General features: G+C 41.2%; 1 protein-coding gene across 1 annotated transcript in view; it reads right to left on the minus strand.

Annotated features, from left to right (window-relative positions):
• ANAPC5 (anaphase promoting complex subunit 5) overlaps positions 1-20,423 on the minus strand; it is a 1,323,163-nt gene that overhangs the window by 210,040 nt on the left and 1,092,700 nt on the right. The window contains exon 19 of the mRNA XM_044069767.1: positions 13,442-13,589. Coding sequence (XP_043925702.1) covers positions 13,442-13,589 — 148 coding nt within the window. The remainder of the gene's footprint in view (positions 1-13,441; positions 13,590-20,423) is intronic.

Raw genomic sequence — 20,423 nt, forward strand, 5'->3', positions numbered from 1 at the left:
TTAAATTAAGAAATTCCAGGATTAGACATCTTGTGGCATGAAGTGTTTGCCTGCTCTCCAAGTTAGGAAGGCCTGGAGGAAACTCAAAGTTTGATTGCTTATTGGCTAGTGCCATAGGAGTCAGTTTACAAACTTTTTCTTTCTGCATAGAGCTGCCTACCGGGCAGCAGTAACATTTAGCATTACGTGCCTACACACTAAAATTTACAGATAAAGTTAAGATTAGATCAGAAAACTGTTAAACAGTGTGGCATTGTATGGAAAAAAGCTTTGAGCAGCTAACTTGTGCATTGAATAGCACTACTATATCCTAGCATTATAGGACGTCTTGCACGTAACCCCAGAAGCTACCCTAGGAGACCCCTGTGAAAATCTAATTCTTAACCCTAAATAACCAACCCCATTACAGGACTAGACAATATGGACAGGCAATTTCCAAGTGCATCTGTGGACAGCTTGGTAGCTTTCAGCATTCTAAGGCAATATAACAATGGTCTCATGTTGTTAGACCAACAGTTAATCATTAGGCAAATGTGGTATGCAGGAGATGTAAGTACACAACTTCCATGGAGGTGAAAATCTCGCATACAAACAAGGCTGTCAGGAATACCCACACTACGTCCTTTACACATACTGTTCATCACACACATTGTCTTATGCTGGCCTTTTTAAAAGAAACCTTCCCAAATCTCAAAGACCTCCAGAGCTATTTAATGGCAGCACTGCTCCTCAGCAATTACTAAAGCACACGCCAAAAGCAACAAACATTTCACCAAGCCTACACTTAATGGTCCTCCAAGTGCAAAGCCCATAAAGCAGGAATGTACTTTACCCAATACCCTTGTCATTGGCGACTTCATTGTGCGACACACAGATGCCCCAATCATCAGGTTGGAAAAAAAGATAATGATTAATTGACTATATGAATCCAGGATCTACAATATCACACACACACACATGCTACTGCACCCCAGGAACCAGCCTTTCATTGATCAGCATTATACCTTCACCAAGAATAATGCCATAATATGAACATAAAATGATCAATTTTTAATAACTGACTGTTTCTGTTGTCACTCCAGGAGGATCCAATATCTGTCAGCATGGGAAAACATAGTCAAAAGACCACATTACTTTGCCATGGATGGGTTGCTCCTGTTCCCTCCTACGCTTGAAATATTCTCTCAAACTTTATCCACCCCTTTAGAGCCTTTTTAAGGCAATGCCAAAAAGACAAAACTACCAACACAGTAAAAAAGTCTAAAAGCAACCTTAAGGTGTTACTGCTCAGTGTTAGGAACTAAACAAAAAAACTGCACAGCCTTCAAGTACTCCTCACACTGGAGAATTCAGACATCTGTACCGGGACCAAGACTTGGTTTAAAGCTGAAGAAAATACTCTGGAAGTGCAAGGGTACAGCCCATTCCACACAGACCAACAGCAGTACAGACTGGGGCCAAAGGTGGAAGTATCTCCATCTATATTAGCAACAAAAATAACTTTTAGTTTAACCAACCTGAAGGTAAGTACATATCACCATAATGATTGCTGGGATTCTAATGCGACTTGGATCCAGTCCCAGCAACTTTAAACCTTTGGATTAAGAGCTCTGACTCTTCCCCTACCTATAATTCCCTCTCCTTCATCAAAATACCTCAGATCCAGTTTGTCTAACATAAGGGTATATGCTTCCAATATTGAAGGACAATTAAAGACTATGTTCAGTACAAAAATGTGGGCCCCATGTACAGAAAAGTAACAAACCTGTTGAGGTTTAAGCCAGTGAGATTACCTTAGAGTACCATCTGTTCAAGGTACAGGATGTGTCAATTTAGGAGGAGGGATGCTGAACTGGAAGAAACTAGGATAACATGAATACATTGCTATGGTGACTATATAACTTTCATTCTTGATGCTGTCCATTTGAGTCTGATTTAACTGTTGGGACAGACTCCCCCGCTACTAATTTGTCTGGCTGGCATAAAAGAAAGATATTCCTGAGAACTAAGTAGAGCCAGGATCTGGACTGCACATCCAGCTTATAAGTGAGACCCAAAGGTATTGGGTGGTAGATCAGCAGGAAGTAGTACAAATCTCATCAATTGGTAAGTCATGTTAAACTGTGGAAGCTGCCACTGCCCATGTCAAATGAACAGTTTCTTGGATAATGATCAACTCAATTTGTCATAAACAAATGTAATACAATTTGAGGGAGTTCTTGAGAGAGTGACCTTGGAGACACCATTATCCCACTTTAACTTTGGATAATGCAACAAACAATTGATCAGACTTCCAGAAATCTTTAGTTCTATGTAGATAGAACCAAAGTTGCCTGTGAACATCAAGCAAATGCAGTGTATATTTCCCTTTACTTGAAAATGTAGGAAAGAAATCCGGTAAACTAATGAACTGGTTTATACTGGATTTAGATGTCATTTTTGGAACAAAGGAGGGATTCAGTTTAAAAAAACACGTTTTTTTATGAAAAAACAGATATGGCGGTCTGCATAAAAAGGCCAACACATCTGAAATTCTCTCTGCAGCAGTAACCGCTACCAAAAAGATAGTCTTCTTCCATGTTAAGAACTTTAAGTCTACAAAAGTTGCTGGTTCAAAAGAGGGCTGTGCAAAGGCTTGAAGCATCACTGTAATAACCTGTGGAAGAACTGTGTCCCTTATAGGGGGGCTAGAGAAAGAAAGGTCCCTCTAAGAAAATCCTTAGAGACCTTTAAAAATGCTATGGGAGTCTCATTGTACCCTATGTGAAAATTAGAAATTGGTGCGAGCTGTACTCTGATTGTGGAAAAGCTAAAACATTTTTAGAATAATTCCAAAAAAAACTGTAAAATGTAAGGAAGGGGAGCAGAAAGGGGGGGACTAAACCCTTTCCTGTACCCAAAAGGAAAACCTTTGCCATTTACTTCCATTTACTTTCCTGGTGCTAGACTTCTGTGAAGCCTTAAGGATATGTACTAAACTGTCCAAAAACCTGGAGTCTCTGGCCATTGTTAAATTTGGAGGAATGAAGCAGTTAATCTCAACGTTTCTGGGTCTCGAAGAGGATGGCTGGATGGAAGAGGTAGGAGATCTGGACTGCAAGCTAGCATCCAGGGAGTACATAGGAGGTGAACCCAAAGATATGGGAACTAGACTTGTCAAGACCAATAGAGGGCAATGAGGATTACTTTCACCTTGCACCTTATGGCTTTTTAAGTTAAGTTCATGACAAATGGAAAATGGGGAAAGCATAAAGGAGACCAAGGGGCCAACTGTGGATCACAAAGTCTGAGTGACAGGCCCTGAAGAGAGAGGGTGAAGTAACTGCCACACTTGTTGTCTAGGTAGGAAACAGACAGGTTGCAGCAAATTTGGCCTCAGCAGTGGAAGATTTTGTTTCCCACTGTCTGATTTGAGGAACCACTCATGAGACAGACAAATATGTCTGCCTAACCTGTCTGCTAGTAAACTGGAAGTCCCTGGGATGCGCTTTGCTAAAAGAAAACAACAGGAAGAGATCGCCCATTGCCACATTCTCATGGCTTCTCAACCTAAAGGATAAGATCTTGTTCCTCCCTGCTTGTTGACATACCGGACTACAGACATGTCTGTCTGAATTGTCTTGAATTGCCTGCAACACATAGGACTGCTCTTATTTCCAGGACACGAATGTTAAGGTTGGTCTTCAATGGTACCCAAGTACCTTGAACAGTCTTCCTTTCATAATGCCCCTCCCCCACCCTAAAGCTAACCAAAGGTATTGGAGGTGAAAGACAGAATGGGTATTATCCTAACTCCCCTGCAGATATGATCTGCCATCTGATAGGAGTTCTGCACACAGGTGTCAGTCTGAAGGGCTGAAAGTTAGGACCACTGTACTGAGAGGGGTCCACTGAGAAATTCTTGTGTGAAATCTGAAAGGGGGGGGGGTCAAGGTGATTGCAGACGGCATAAGCTCTAGAAGCTTCAAAATTTGTTTTGCTAGGGGTGGTGGATGAGACAATACTTGGTTTGCTACTTCCCAAATGGAAAGAATCATGGGTTGTGGTGAGGTGGCTATTTCAGTTGTGTCCAGGTGGCATCCGATGAAATCTGTGGACTGAGCTGAATTCAATTTGCTCTTTCCTAGGTTTACAGTAACCCTCAAGCTGTGAAGTAAATGAAGTACAAGATCCCTCTCCTCCTGGATTAACAGATGCCTGGTCAGAATGGCTAGGAGCCAACTGTCCAAGTACAGGAATCCCTGGAACCCCTGCAATCTTGAAATGGGCTGTCACCACTGACATACATTTGGTAAACACAGAGGAGGGGCTGTGGTGAGTCCAAAGGGCAAGGCTCTAAATTGAAAGAGATAGGTTCCCAGCTTGAAACAGAGGAATATCCTGGATTGCCTGTTTAGCTTTAAAGGATAGCATCTATTAAACACATCCAGTCATCCTTCCCAATTACAGGTAGAATGGACTGAACCATGACCATCCAGAACTTTGTCTGCTTCACAAACTGATTTAGATGACTTGGGTCCAAAATAGGCCTTGGACTACGGATCCTATCTGGTCTGGAGGGACCTGCTGCATGGCCCTTTTTCCCCCAACAGCTTCTTAACTTCTGCTGGTACAGATTCCATTTGTTGGGGTGGCACTAAGGGAATCCTTGTTTTTCACTTGAGGAAGAAAGAGAAATAGAATGGTATATCCCTCTGGTTATTATTCCTCAACACTCAAAAGTCTGAAGCGATGACCACCAGGTTTGAAGGTGTAGGGATAAGCACCCCAGTCTCCAGAATGTAGCATTCGGGCAACCCTTCAGGAGCACTGAAAGGTGCTCTCAGAGAAGGAACCATGAAATCCTTGGTTTTGCAGACCACCTCTGCCTCTAGAAAGAGGTCAATTAAAATTATCCTGTCTGCCACGTGAGGGTTAATTCGAGAAAGTGCCTTGGTTAAAACTCCATTTTTTTGAACCACATCAGCTTTCCTTCTCAATGATTCCTGGAGAAGATCCTTTTTTTATGGAATACAGAAGTGGATTCCCATGGCAAACAGTGTCTTACCATCCTGCTCACTTCTGGTGAGCATCTCCTAAACCTCAAGTCCAAACAAAGGAACCAAAGGGGCGTTAAGGAAAGACATCTTAAAGCCCTCCACAAAATCACACAACCACATCTAGGAATGGTACCTGCTGGTCTAGCCATTCCACCAGCTGCTCTGGAAAGCAGAAGCATGGAAATGGAGAGGGAACTTAAGGCAGACAGCTGGGATTAGACATTCTTCTGGATACCTGCCAGCAAAATTACCTGAAATTGAATTGCTGAACTCCTTGGTCAATTCTATTTGGAAACATATAATATGGGTAAGACAGTTCAGTGCTCTCAAAGAAAAAATTGCTGAAGCACAAGTCCATTTACCAAATCTATCCAAAGCCCTAGATTCCTTATTGGGGGGTGGTCAGATTACTCTTGTTGCAGCACTCTTTCTTTGTAGCTAGCATTACAGGGGGGGGGGGGCTTTAATCCAGTGAGCTCTATCCTTTGGTGCTGTAAAAATTTTGTCTGGTTTCTTGGGAATTGGCTCTGCTAGATCAGGCTCCTTCCAGGCCTTCTGAGCCACCAAGTAAATGAGGGAGTCAGGAAGGGGGTGGGGAACCACCTAGACAGTAGAAGAGCCAGCTCCAAAACACTCCAGAAACACAGATTCTTCCAGGAAAGGTATGCTGGTGGACCATCCCCTTTTCTGCTTCCTCAATTCTAAGATTTCACCAAAGGAGCCATCTGCAAAGGGGGATCTAGGGGAACCCTCCCCTTTACCAAAGTCCATGTATTTGCGGACAGATTCCAATTAATTTAAGTGCTTCCATTTGCAAGTCTGTTTCTTATGGACCTGTTAGGGAACCTCTGGCGATGGTTCCAAACAGACTGGGAACTCAGTGAGAGAACTTCCCCAAGGCTTTTGGCAACTGATTATCCCTATCAATTTGAAGGAGCAGAGTCCAAAGTAATACACAAATAAGATGGACACCCCTCCTTTCTTGGCTTGAAGAGAGCCCTCTGGAAAGCCTTGAAAGCTGAAATGAAAATCTAAGTACAGTTGATTTAATAGGGAGAACACACAGAGCTCCAGAGACTCCAACCTGCCCCAGCTCCAACATCACAGCAGAGTTGCTGACAGCAGACACGGAGGTGGGGTGGGGGTGGGGTGGGGGGGTTGGTGGATACAAAAGTTTTGGAGCTGACCTGTTCCCCTCAGGCACTGGCCCCAATGCTTCAGCTCCAACTCTTGTCCCGATCCGACAATGTAGCAGTCAAGAGATTCTGGGAATAGTTAGGTCAGAAGTGAAAGGCATCATCAGTGTCAGCATAAGTGCTTTGCGAATGTTCGGAAATGAGGGCTTCGGTTCCAAAGATTAGACCTGCAATGGAGTCATCGGTGGAGGTGTCACTGGCACTGTTCTCAGCACCACATGTAGAGATGGAGCAGAGAAGCCCCCAACTGTATCTGTGTTCATAGGAACCTCTGTATTATTCTGTCAGGGACTAACCAGATCCAGGAAAAAAGGAACATGGGAGAAGGAGAATGGATCCTTGAAGATTTTGAATTTGACTAACCAGATCCAGGGAAAAAGGAACATGGGAGAAGGAGAATGGATCTTTGAAGACTTTGAATACAAAGATTTTGATATTTTTGATGCCAGACCCAAGGAAACTGCTGGGTTGACAGACCATTTTCTGGCTGTCTCAAGCCCTTTATTTGGATTGGAGTCTTGCTCTCCACAGTAGACTCTGTTTAGAGAGTTCTTTTTCCTTCTCTTTAGATACTGACAGAGAAAGGGATGTCACTGTTTAACTCAAGGAAACCTGTGCTGGAAGAAGACCCTTTAAAATTAAGTTGCTCCTTCTACTTTGAATGGCTTTGTGGCCAGAAGAAGCACAGGCTTCGCAGTCTGTGTCCAAATGTGCCACTTAGAATCAGTACACACAGAGTAGGGTTTTTGAGGAGGAACTTTGTGGCCACATTTTGAACATTTTTAAAGCTTTAATAAGCCATACTGAAGGGTAACTGAGGTAAGACAAATGTCAAACACAACACACATCTCTAAATAGCACTAATTTAAATATTAAATACAATTTTGAAAAGGAACATTCTACAACTAATAGTTTTAGTGTTTTAGAGTTAAAATGTTAAACTATCTAAAACTATGTAGATATAAATATGTAAATCTAAATATTTAAATGTTATCTGAGGTTGCCAAAAAAGACAACTGGTAGGGAAGGAAAGGTACAAAGCACTAGCTAATGATACAAGAAAAATGTGATTCAGAAAAATATTTTTGAAAAACTTATCCTAAAAAGGAAATTAGAGCCCTTGCCACTGTTTGGTTAGGGTAGCAAACAAGGTCTGAGGTATTTTGAAGAAGTGGGAATTATGGGTAGGGGAGGCTTCATAGCCCTGGATACAAAGGTTTAAAGGTACAGAGACTGGATTTCAGTCAGATCAGAGTCCCAACATTTGAATCTGAAAATGGAAAACAATGGATCAGGATGACATCATGGAACTCATCCACGTGTAAGTCACCATAGGCAAGTTCCCTCATCATACCATGGGTAGTTACAGGTCACCATCTATGCCTATAGAGCCTTACAATTCTTAACTAAACCTACTAGAGGCATTCATCATCCAACCAAACACCCTATTCATGGGTGACTGACTACCCCTCTATAGACAGAGAAACATACACTGCCTCAAACTTGTAGGCACAAGACTTCCTGGACTTTAACACAATCACCCTGGAAGAAATAGTGCTCGCTCCAACCAGGGGATCAAACATAATGGACCTAGTACTCACCAGCATGGGAGAGTGTTAGAAACTCCCAACTCCCCTTGTCACGTCCTCACTAGTGAGGGCACAAAACTCTCTCATTTGAAGCAACAACTAACCTAGAAAATCCAGCAAAAGCAGTAACAGGAACTATCCCAAAGGCAAACCACACCCTATTAAGAGACAGTTTGTCAAAATTTAAGGTTCCTCCCAACCCACAGACCACAGCTACCTATTTAGAATTATTCACAGAGTTACTATAAAAACATGTGAATGGCTGCAAAGAGACTGCCATACCCACCAGAAATAAACCCAAAACAAACACTAAAAGCGGACCCCACTGGTAAAATCTTCACCTAAACACGTTTGTATAATAAAAGAAGAAAATGCATGGCCAGAATCAGAAAAAGCAACTTCCATAAAGACAAGAGCTCTCTTGCATAATTAGGCCTCCTAGTTTCTTAGTTTCTTGTTTAGTTAAGTCCAACAAGGCCAACTATGAGATCAGGACAGCCTCAAAATCTAAGGACAATTAGGTCTTCTTCAGCTATGTCAGGAACCTTAGAGGTAACATGCAACAGTGTGCTGAACTGGTGGGGAACAGTATCACCTACATTGATCAAGGTAACAGATCGTATCTGCTGGTTGATAAATTCAGCTCAAACTTCATCCCTCACTCTCCCCCCAAGCTCCACCAGGTGAAATCCTCTTCAACATACTTCCCCAGCTATTAGCATGGACCAGGTGCTGGAGCACTTGCTAAAGCAAAGACTACCACAAGTCCCAACATTAACCCTGGTTGCTTCCCAAACAGTCTAAAACATGACCCATCAGGAATATTTGAGGCACTCCAACTACAGCCTTGAAACAAGCTACATTGCAAGTGAATGGAGGACTGCAGCAGTCATTCTCCTCCACAACAGTGGACCATCAACCAACCCAAAGAACTGCAGATCCATCATTCTAACAAGCTTAATATGTAAGGCCAACAAAAGAATTATCATGGAAATGATAAATAAGGACATTGGCAACCTACAGACACTGGACCCATCCCAATTTGGCTTTAAGGGAAGGTCATGCCTACTAAACCTGACAGACTTCTTTGAGAGAGTCACCAAGACAAATGGACAAGTGTAAAACTGTACACTGCTTATCTTGACCTGGTTAAGCCATTTGATACAATACCCCACGCAGGCATTCTTGACAGACTCTCGAGCTAGGTGTAAACCCTTACACAACTTGTTGGATTGCCAGCTGGCGCACAGACAGGTCCCCAAGAAGTCGGGATCAGTGAAACCAGCTTCACCAAGAAACCAATCACCAGTGGAGTACCATACAGCTCAGTGCTGGGCCTGCTCCTGTTTGGCATCTACTTCTCGGAAGTCAAAGCTAATGTGAAAGTCCTCTGGCTCACCAAGTTCGCAGACTACTGTAAATTGTGAGCCATTATGGATACCCCCCAATCACACCATCACAAACATCTTGCAAGTGGATTTAACACAGACAAATGACTGGTACCAAAGTCACAGCCTAAAACTCAATACAAAAAATGTATTACAATGCCCCTTGGGAAACTTTCAACACAAGATAATTACTACTTTGATAAAACACACCCAAGAAGTCTACCCAGCAGTAAGACATCTGGGAACATATGCAGACCGCAATCTGGCCTCTGACCAACATGTAGCTAAGATCAGAATATCATTCTGTGCCACCCAAATTTCAGGCAAGGGTATGGCATCCAGGTCCAAGGAAGTTATATTGCCACTCTACTCAGTCCTTATCAGACTTATCATTGAACACAGTGCCCCTTTGACATGCATCAAACCAGACACTTGCAACAGTTGGAGCACCCACAAAGGTTTCTCACCAGAAGAATTCAGGGAATGAATACCCTACACTGACAGGCTAAAGGCTCTCTATATTCAGTCTCCTACAGACTGCTGAAATGGGATCTTTGCCTCGCTTAAGGAGCTTCCTCAGACACAGCCCCAATGGATCTAATACACATGTACAACCAAACAGCACCAGAAAAACTAGACCCTGGGATCTGAACTTTGTTTGTGGCAAACAAAATGTGCTGGAGAGACTGACACATCTCAAAGGATACCCACAGTATGGAAGGAACTCCCCATCCATGTAAAACAGATATTATCCCTAACCTACTCAAAAGAAACCTTGATAATTGGACGGGAAGTCATAAATTTACCCTGAGTCTGGCACCCATGTCCCTTATGGACACCAGCCATCAATAAGAAAGGTTTTATCCTAACACTCCCCCCTGTACAAATCTTTGACTACATGCCTACTAACATGTCCTCCCCCATATGATACTTGCAACTCAAACGGTTTGGGGTGTGTGGCTAGTTGTCAATGGCTCTTGTGGTCATTAGCCTAGTAATGACCTATGAACCTATGAATTCATCTCCTTAAACAATGTCACCTCACCATACCTTTGGAGATTTAAGGTACTTGCATGAAGTCTCAATAAATTTACTTACAAGATGTATTATTTTATCAAAGGTGACAATCCTCAGGTAGAGAGCCAGAAGAATGGGAGAATAAATCACTGCAATAAGAAAACAAATCCTGTGAAGAACAGGTGTGGATCATTTGGGACTTTGATTCCTTTTTAAAAGAGAGGTGCAGCATTTCATCTCTCCCTCTTTGCTTGTTTAACTACATACAAAGTTGTAACCTACAATGGTTCTGTAAGTGATCCAGGTGGGGCTTGCATTAATTTGAAAGACATATGTACACAGGACAGGGCCTCTAACCTGACAGCCTCCTGGATAAAATATTGCCTTGCACAGATTCTACACTGCATTTGTGGAGCTGCAAATGATGGAGTTAATTGAAGGTACAGAAGATGAAACACTGTCAACTTCAAAAATTCAGTTGCAAAAGTAGACTTAGAACTTTAACCAAGGGCTTTTAGATATTTTCTAAATGTGGAGAACACAATTGTTTGTGATTCAGAAGTCAGTCTGAACTGATACCTGGGAATCCTACTTGGTCATGAAAAAGAATGGCTACTATAAACCTGAAGTATCCAAACAAACAGCATCAGGGTCACCACGACAAAAAGCATAAAATAATTTATTAGTAACAAGATAAACGCTTTCAGAAAACAACTTCCTTCATTGGATCCTACCATTAACTAACATGCATATAAATATATATATACTACTTTTAAAATATCATAAGCCAATCAGCAGAATTCAAATGGCCCATGCAATTTCCTGGTGAATCACAGACAGCAGATGTCATTTCCTGATACATCATAACACATTCTCAATACAAATAAAAACAAAAGGGTCTTTGGTTCCTGCAGTGCTATGTTTTGCTGATAAACCTGAAGTAAGAGCAAAGGCACATTTTCTGCAGAACTGGAAAAGGACTAATGTTTTAAAACCTTCTCTAACACTGATTTTATTCTCGGGTACTTCCTGTTTATTATATATATGTATATGTATATATATATATATATATATATATATGTATATATATATATATATATATATATATATATATATCCTGGAACTTCTAGAGTCATAATATTTTTGTGAGCTTTCTCCTCCATCTTATGGGGTTTAGTAAGCTTCCAAAGCCTATGCAACTTTATTCATTTAATATTGTGTTTATTCTTAACTTAGTAGCTTTGTTACATTTTCTACGATGTTCAGATTAATCAAAACTGTGATTAAGCTCCAGGTAAACATTTTTAGATTAAAATCATTATCTGCAACCTACCAGATGCACATTTGTTAACAGACTTAAGTGTAGGACATTAGAGGATTAACTCTCAAAACCTTTCTAGTAAAGAAACACAGCTTTAAATATGGCCTAATGACCTACAATGCAGTGAAACAAAAATGTAGCTAAACAGCTAGTGGCTTCAAAACTGTAAGAAAAAATTACCTCAGTGCTTGGTAAAGCTGCTTATATGCGGGCCACGCACCAACAGATGTTCCTACTAATCGCATGAGACCAGTGTTAGCTATGCACTGGGACCAGACAGACATAAAAATGGCCTGAAAAAGACAATTTCACTAACAAGTAAACCCAGCTATTCTGATTTACTACTACTGTAATCCTTTATGTGTGGCAACAACCACCTTTCTACATGTATTAATTCATCTGTTACACTAGTTGAAAAAGTTGTTTTGTAAGTAATTATCTGTCTGGAACAATGTGGATAGTTATTTCACATTAAACTTGTAGTGCAGGTCATGACACGAATGCAAGTTTACTAAAGTTTCAAGTGAAATCTCTCAAAACATGGCCAGGAATCAGTCAAGCTGAGCAACATGACTTCAGCCTTAGAGAAACAGTGGAACTGGCCTTGATCCTAGAACATTTCAATTACAGGTATTATTTATACAGGCAGTCAGAGTCTGAAAGTAACCCTCCTGACATCCCACCCCTGGTTTACCTACAGGTGTTGTACCACTGGGTTCAGTGCTTGGACTTTTCTATACATTACACTTGGGTCTCTCTTGAAAATTATGTTTGGCATGATAGAATGTACCAAGTTAAAAGTGAATAAGCGAGGCCACACTGCCTATTCATCTTTTAAAGAACAGCATTAAAACTGGTAACAAGGAGGGCTGTGGCAGTGCTGCGGTGCAGAACTCCTTGACTCCCAACATTCTAAATATGTGCCACACCCTTATGAAACGGCAGACTGCAAGGTGCTACTTCTCATCAACAATGCTGGCACTAACAAGCAAATGTGACAGCATTTCCTAAACTGTTATGTATCTACAATCTTTTACAGATTTTCTACATCTGCAATCCAGACTTTAGTTCTTAACTTCTGTTTCCCAGTGGCTTTCACTGGGACAGTGAGGATCACACTGAATTAAAGCACACAGGTTGGTGACTTGGTGCAGAATGCAACAACGCTGGTGTGTGCTAGTCCCACTGCTGAACGTTTGTACTGCGTTACATCTAAAATGCAAAACACTAGCATAAAAGGTATTAAATCAATCTGTGCATATATCAATAATTGAAGACTGTCAGACTTCATCCCTTCCACAAGCTTCTATCTGTACAGCAATTACTTCACTGGCATGGCATTATAAAGGCATGAACAGCACTGTCCTGTTTGTTTCACATCAACAGGGCAAAAGTTGACTGGGGAGGGGCCAACATTCAAGAAGTCATCGGAGGTGGTTCAAGGTTTTTTTCCCCCCACCCCTAACTGCAAGCTCATGACGAAGCATACAGGGCATGCAATGGGATGAAGAGGGTCTGTCCTCTTACTTCCATCAGGGAGGTTCCCCTCAAAGCATCTTTGCCCCCATCACCATGATAGCATAAAGTAGTGAGTCTCCCTGTCTGCACCAGGAAGTTAGAACTTTGTAGTATGCTTCTACGTGCCCACCCTCCCATTCCCTTCTCAGGAGAGGTGAGCAGACTACACCCCTGCATTCCTCCCTCTCCTCATCTGGTTCCTTCAGCAGAGGGGTTGCTAACACAATGCCAGTCACCTGGTGAGTCAGGAAACTGTTCCCTGTGGCACAGAGCCAGGCATACACTACCTTTTATACTTAGTCAAGCTTTAATGATATAATGAAGATATTCTTAGTTTTACTACTCTCAAACACGTCAAGAAAAAGAAACTCACCTGTGAGCATGCTAAATGAAGAATGGTCTCAGAAGCCAAATACTGGAGTTGGTACTCCCGAGACAAAGCAAGTGCTTTCAGAAGCAGTGGCAGTGCAACTGTGTGGCAGGAAGATCTACAGTAGAGTTCACTGATTAGCAATATTACCCTGCAAAACAGTTGGAAAAATTATATCAAACTGTATTATTAGGCTACAAACAGTGAATAGCATGTATATTACTGTTCTTTAATGTTTAAACTCTAGAGTTTTCAAAACCACATGCAGCATAGAGCTATGAACAATTACACAGTAAAAGAATATGCTAACCACCAAACCTATAAGACTGAAAATAGCTAGATCCATAGCAATGCTCAAGTTTCACATAAGGATACAAAGTCTAATTTAATCATTAGCAAAACCAGTCCAAATGATAAACCTGTCCAAATACTGAACACCTCAAATTCCTTACGAAGTCAAACCACTGCACACACACTATATGAAGTACAAATGTAAGATTTACTTACCTTAAGAGCAGATAATGCAAACTCTAATGACTTCACAATAATTCATTATTTTTTATGATACAGTTCCTTTAAAGGCTCTAGTTCTTCTAGTAAGATTTTGCTTATCAATAGACAGCCTCTCTGGATGATCGCTTGAGATGTCACTCACTGCAAAACAAAGAGCAATCCAGTCCCAATGAGATCTAACCAGTTCTCAGAGCCACATCCTTAGGAAAAAGTAGAAAGGTTGTAGACATAACAGAAACGTATTAAGGGCCAGATCCCTCTTCCAAAATGATCTCAGTCACTAACTTCCCTTAAATAAAACTCAGTCAGGGTATTCCTCCATTCAGGCATGGTGAAAAGGAGAAGCTAAAATGTACCCCAACCACAGTAATTCAAAATGATACATTATCAGTTCTACAGTTATAAATCTCTTGCACTCTTTTACTAAGCAATATGCTTAATCCAGCTATAAAGGCACTTTTTACATTCTGAAGTTATTTCTCATTCTGTACCACAATATGTTAGCACTACATGTAGAAAATGTATGCAAAAACTCAGATTTTTATTATAGGGAAGGAGGGAGCCAGTACAATAAGGAATCAGTTGTCTATTGTATGGTGAGCATCTCATAAAGGCATACTGTGATATGTCATCCTTCGACATTATATAATGATAGGAATAATGGCTACCTGCAGTCCAGACAGAGGGTCCAGTCATAATCACTTGGATAAGTCTGCGGCACAGCCTTCTCTAGCTTTGAGGCACAGTCTATTGTGTAATTCATAATGACAAAAATGCCTTGTGAACCAATCACCACTTCACATATACACATCTCTGATGCACTCTCTGAAAGAAGGTTGCAACACCTCTACAAGAATGAGCTCTGATGAGCCCCATGACTCCTCCAAACGAAATCATAACAGAACCTTTCACAGTTTGCAATCCAAATACAGATGGTTTACTTTTTTAAACACTCAATTAGATCTCAGCAAAAGAAGAAAACACTTGATAAGACTTCAGAAAGTCTTCTGTCCAGGAAATGTTTGCAAAAAGCTATCTTCCAGGATCCAGAAAGTGCAGTATTCACCAAACTGCATTTTCTCAGAAGAATGACAGAAAGATGGCAGTTAAATATTCTGATTCAAAGAATGTGCAAAAAAAACACTAGAAAGCAATTTATTAATCTGAACAGAAGGCCAGCTTATCTTTAAGGAAATCCACACAAGCTTCTAAATACAAACTGCAACTCAAACAGTCCCAGACAAAGTAAATGCCAATAGAATTATCATTTTTCAAGGTAAGAAACTTCAAAGGAATACTGTTTATCTATCCATCCATCAACTGTTAATCAGGTAAGTGAACTGGTTCCACAAAAATTTTCAGCAGTGACCAAGGCCAAAACATCAAAGGCAACACGAAATGCACATAGTCAACATGTGACAGTGAATAAATAAAACAAAATTACAAGAATACACATAACATTAATGTTTAAATATGCAATGTAAATTTCAGTATAAATACTGAATTTTGTGCAAACATACTTCACATTTCAAAGCCCTGTAAGATTCTACAACAAAATATTGGACTATCAGCTTGTGAATGTGGCATGGCTGTACAGAAAAGGGAGATAAAGTACAGGTGTGTAAGTAAACGTACCATAACACTAGATGTTTGAATGATTACTGCTGCAGTAGTCTTAGCTATATGGGTTATATCCTGACAAGGATAAAATAACCAGCCAGCTTCCAAAGCTTCACAACACCTTCCACTTGCCCAAACTGTCATGTAGTTCGAGCTGTCTAAAACACAAGTTTGGGTACCAAGCCCTTCAGAGCCTCCTTCCTGCTGACACACAGAGGGAGGCTGAGCCCAATGCTAAGAATAACAAAAAACAAACACCCTGCAATATACATGTCAAAAAGCAAGGAGGGTAGAGGGAGGGAGCAGCTACTACAGTATTGATCATTCTAGCATCCACTGTTATAAGTTTACTTACTCAACTGTACTATGTTCATCATACTGATCACTGCTGCAGTAGCCTTAGTTATATGGGTAGACTACCAAAGCTTACTATATTTAGGCAGTGGAAGGAGAAGAGTCCATCTGCCCCTATGGAATGGTCCTTGCAAAGCCTGATCTAGACCTAGAGATGGAATGAAGGTTATAATGTTCTAAAAGTATGGATAGAGGACCACCAAGTTGCCATTTCTAAAATACTTTTGGAATCATACCCTTTACAAAAAAACATAAATTAAGTCAATGGCCTACTAGAGTGGGCCTTGACTCTGCTTGGAATAGTTTTGCTGTGGTAAGTATAATAAACTGCCTTAGACAACCATCTTGAAATAGTCTGTTTTGACACAGGTTGTCTCTTCTTACCTTCACAAGGAATGAATAATTAATCCAAAGATCTGAAAGATTTAGTTCTGTCAAGACAGTACCAGAGTTGTCTGTGGACATCCAAGGTATGCAGTATCATTTTTCCCTCATTTTTGGGTTCAGGAAAGAAAATGGGGAATATGGATAGTTTAGTTTTAAGTAAACTCTGATACTACTTTAGGCATAAAAGAAGGATTAGTTTTCAAAGAAACCCTATTCCTGTGGAACACGAGGTCATGCTGATTCACCATAAGGGCTTGTGACTCAGATGCTCTTCTTGAAGAGATCAGAGCAATCGGTAAAACTGGTTTCCATGTTAAGAACCTTGACTCAGCCAAATTAGCGGATTTAAATGAAGCAAGTGTTAGGCTCCTGAACATAAAATTAAGATCCCAAGGAGAGGCTACTGGTTTTCTTGGAGGCCTTTTATGCAAAACTCCCTTTCAAAAACATTTTGACATCAGACTGCATTGAAAGAGGAAGATCAAGGGCGGACATGTTTAAATGGTAAATAAATTAACCTTGACAGAAGAATAAGACAGGCCATAGGACAGCAACTCTTACAAATATTGTAAAACAGGGCACAATTAGCCCAGCATGAGTACTGGTTATGATCTTGGCATGAAATAGAAAACGTTTTCCATCTGGTAATACATCATTTTCTAGTAACAGGTTTTCTTGCCTCCATTAGCATGTCTTCAGTAAAGAAGTACCTAAAAGGAATTAACAACCTCTTATCCAGGCAGTCAATTGAAGATGACTGGTGTCAGAAGGTATCAAACACTCCTGCTCATGTCAGTAGATCCACTCTGTGAGGAACCTTGTGGTAAATGGTTCTGGCCATTTCCAAAAGAATGAAGAACCACAGTTGCCTTGGCTAGAAGGGAGTCACCACAATGATCTTGTGGATTCCTTCTGAATTTTCAGAAGTACCCTGTATATTAGTAGAATGGACAGGAACATGCCTGTCCAATGAAAGGAAAAAGTATTTGTCTTCCAGGCCTTTTTGCATGGAGCTCTGGAGCAGAATTTTGCCAGTTGATTGTTAAGAAGAGGCAAAGAGTTCTACTTGAGGAACACCTCACAGACTGATCAAATCTTGGAAGGCTCCCCTGACCCCCCCCATCTGGTTTCCATTCATGAGGTCTGCCCTTGTCTTGCTAAGCTTGTCTGCCATGTAACCTTGGTCCAAAAGAATGTTGAATACCTGCAGGATGAGATTGTGCTGTGAAGCTATATCCCAAGCTAGCTTGCAAAGGTGGTATGATCTGGTCTCCCCTTGCATATGATTGTACTGCATGACTGTGGTATTGTCCGTAACAATCTGAAGAGGTCCTGGGACAAAGGATAACTCAGAGAGTTGAGTACCCCAATCAGGTGAAGCGTGTCTTATATTTATGTGCTTGCGTCTGTCCTTGGTGGTCCACACTCCTTGCACTTTTATCCCTCCTGAAACTACTTCCCAAGCATAGTCCAAGGCATCTGTGGTGACTGGCTGATTTGGAACAAGAATGGAGAATGGGAGACCTGGATTTAGGGATATTTATTGTCTCCACCAAGTGATTTCTCTTCTTATTACCCCAGCGCTGAGATTTGAAAAGGCAAAGGGTTTTGGTGTTGGGACCAAAGAGACTTGAGATACCACTATCTCATGTGGAGTCTTGTCAGTTGTATCATGAGAATTATAGGGCCATGGGACCCAGAATCCTGAGTTATTCTTGCACAAGTGACTGACATCTGAGTGGAAAACTCTAGAAATAGATCTAGATATAGATCTATTTTTTCATGTGGAAGAAAAGATTGTTGAACTAGGGTGTCTAGTTTACATCCCAGAAACACAATTCTGTGAGGAGGAGAGGAGTGAAGAAACTTTTGCATGCGCTCTTGGAATCCCACCTTGTGTAAAAGATCTCCTGCCCAGGTCAGAGATTCCAGACACTTTGAAAAAGACTCAGCAAAGATAAGCAAGTCATCTAAATATGGAAATTTTGAAAAATGTAGATACCCTGTAGCCTTCAATGTGGTATAAAGTACAGTTTTGTACCTACCATAAATGTAGATGTTCGAAGATCCACATTGCTGCAGTCCTGACACTTGGGTAGTCCGCTGTCCCAGTAATCGCATGACCGGCGTCATTTCCTCAGTCTTTTCTTGCCCCAGATGTCAGAAGACCCTAAAAGATAAGGCCAAACCAAAAACAATAACACACCAAACACCCTGTACCAAATATATGTACAATATATACAAAGTCAGAAAGGTACAATCCCACCCACACAACCACCCCTAAACACAGAGGGAAGGAGGCAGCAATGTGGATCTTGAACATCTACATTTATGGTAGGTACAAAACTGTACTATGTTCTTCATCTCACATTGCTGCAGTCAGAATCCCAAAGCAGAGGTGAGGGAGGATGGCAAATCACAAAGAAGCAGGAGCTGACAACATGCCCTGTAAAATAGCAGTGGCAAAACCAGCCCTAGATTTAGAGTAGAGAGGAAGGTGGTAATGCTTAGAGAAAGTATGCACTGAACTCCAAGTAGCAGCCTCCAAAATATCCTTAGTTGCCACCCCCCTTAGAAATGCTGTTGAAGTGGCAGTAGCCCTAGTGGAATGAGGCCTAATCCCAGCTGGAATCTCCTTGCCATGATGGGAGTAACAGAAAGTAATGCAAAACCCAATCCACTTAGAAATAGTTTGTTTTGACACAGGCTTACCCTGAGAACTCAAAGCAAATGAAACAAACAACTGCTGAGACTGCCTAAAATACTTAGTCCTGCTTAAATAATAACGTAATTGCCTGTGTACATCTAAAGTGTGCAAAATCTTTTCCCCCTTATTTTGGGGATTTGCATAAAAGGTAGGCAAATGAATAGTTTGGTTTAAAGCCACACTAGAAACCACTTTAGGTATAAAGGAAGGATTAAAAGATACCCTATCCTTATGAAAAATCAGGAAAGGCTCACCATAAGGGCCTACAATTCAGACACCCTTCTTGCAGAGGTAATGGCTAACAAAAAGCAGTCTTCCATGACAAATATTTCAATTCAGCAGTAGCTGCAGGCTCAAAAGGTTGTAGAGTGAGTTTCTCCAACACAAAATTGAGGTCCCAAGCAGGAGTAGGAGCTCGGGGTCTTATATTCTTTGCCCCTCTAAGAAATTGCTTGAACAAAGGATGAGAAAACAATGGTGGGTCACAATCATAGTGAGCTGAAATTGCTGCAGCATGAATCTTAATGGAAGAGAAAGACAAACCTTTGTCCAATAACTCAGTAAGATATTGAAGAGCCACACTCAAATTTGGCTCAGAAACATCCAAATCCTTTGCTGCTCTCCAAAATGAAAATCTCTTCCATTTTCCTGCGTACACTTTCCTTGTACTAGGTCTTCTGGCTTCCATAATCACATTCAAAACTTGTTGAGGAAGCTGAGACCTGCTATGGTTCAAAACAGAATATGACAGGCTGTTAGATGAAGAGAGTGAAGCTTGACATTGAGTAGATGCCGTCCTTCTGAGACAATAGGTGTGGAATCAAAGGTAAGGGCCATGGAGGCTTCCTTACCAGACTCCTCAGCAATGGGTACCAGTGCTGCGAGGCCAATCTGGAGCTATTAAAATCATCCTTGGCTTGTCTTGTCTGACCTTTAGAAGTACCTTTGGGAGGAGAGGCAGAGGTGGAAAGGCATACACATGAAGATTTTTCCAACTGAAAGAAAGAGCATCCACTTTCCAGGCTGTGGGATGAAACCTTCAAAACTTTGGCAGCTGGTGGTTTAGTGGAGAAGCGAACAGATCTATGTCTGGAGTTCCCCATGACACTGTCAATGTCTGAAATACATGAAGATCCAGTTTCCACTGTGGGGATCCATGATTTGCCTGCTTAACACATCTGCTAAGGAGTTCTGTGCTCCTGGCAGAAACCTTGCTTGAAGATTCAGTTGCAGTCTCCCACAAAATCATTGCTTGCCTGCATAGAGGATAAGAATGTGTTCCCCTTGTTTGTTGATGTACCACATGACAGTTGTGTTGTATGTTAGGATCAACGCCTGCCCTGGAGGCAGTATATCCTTGGCAGCCAGTAATGCAAACTGGACTGCTAACATCTCCTTCATGTT

Source organism: Protopterus annectens, chromosome 4.part0 (genome assembly GCF_019279795.1).
Source record: "Protopterus annectens isolate FY-2018-M chromosome 4.part0, PAN1.0, whole genome shotgun sequence".
In the NCBI taxonomy this organism is placed as follows: Eukaryota; Metazoa; Chordata; order Ceratodontiformes; family Protopteridae; genus Protopterus; species Protopterus annectens.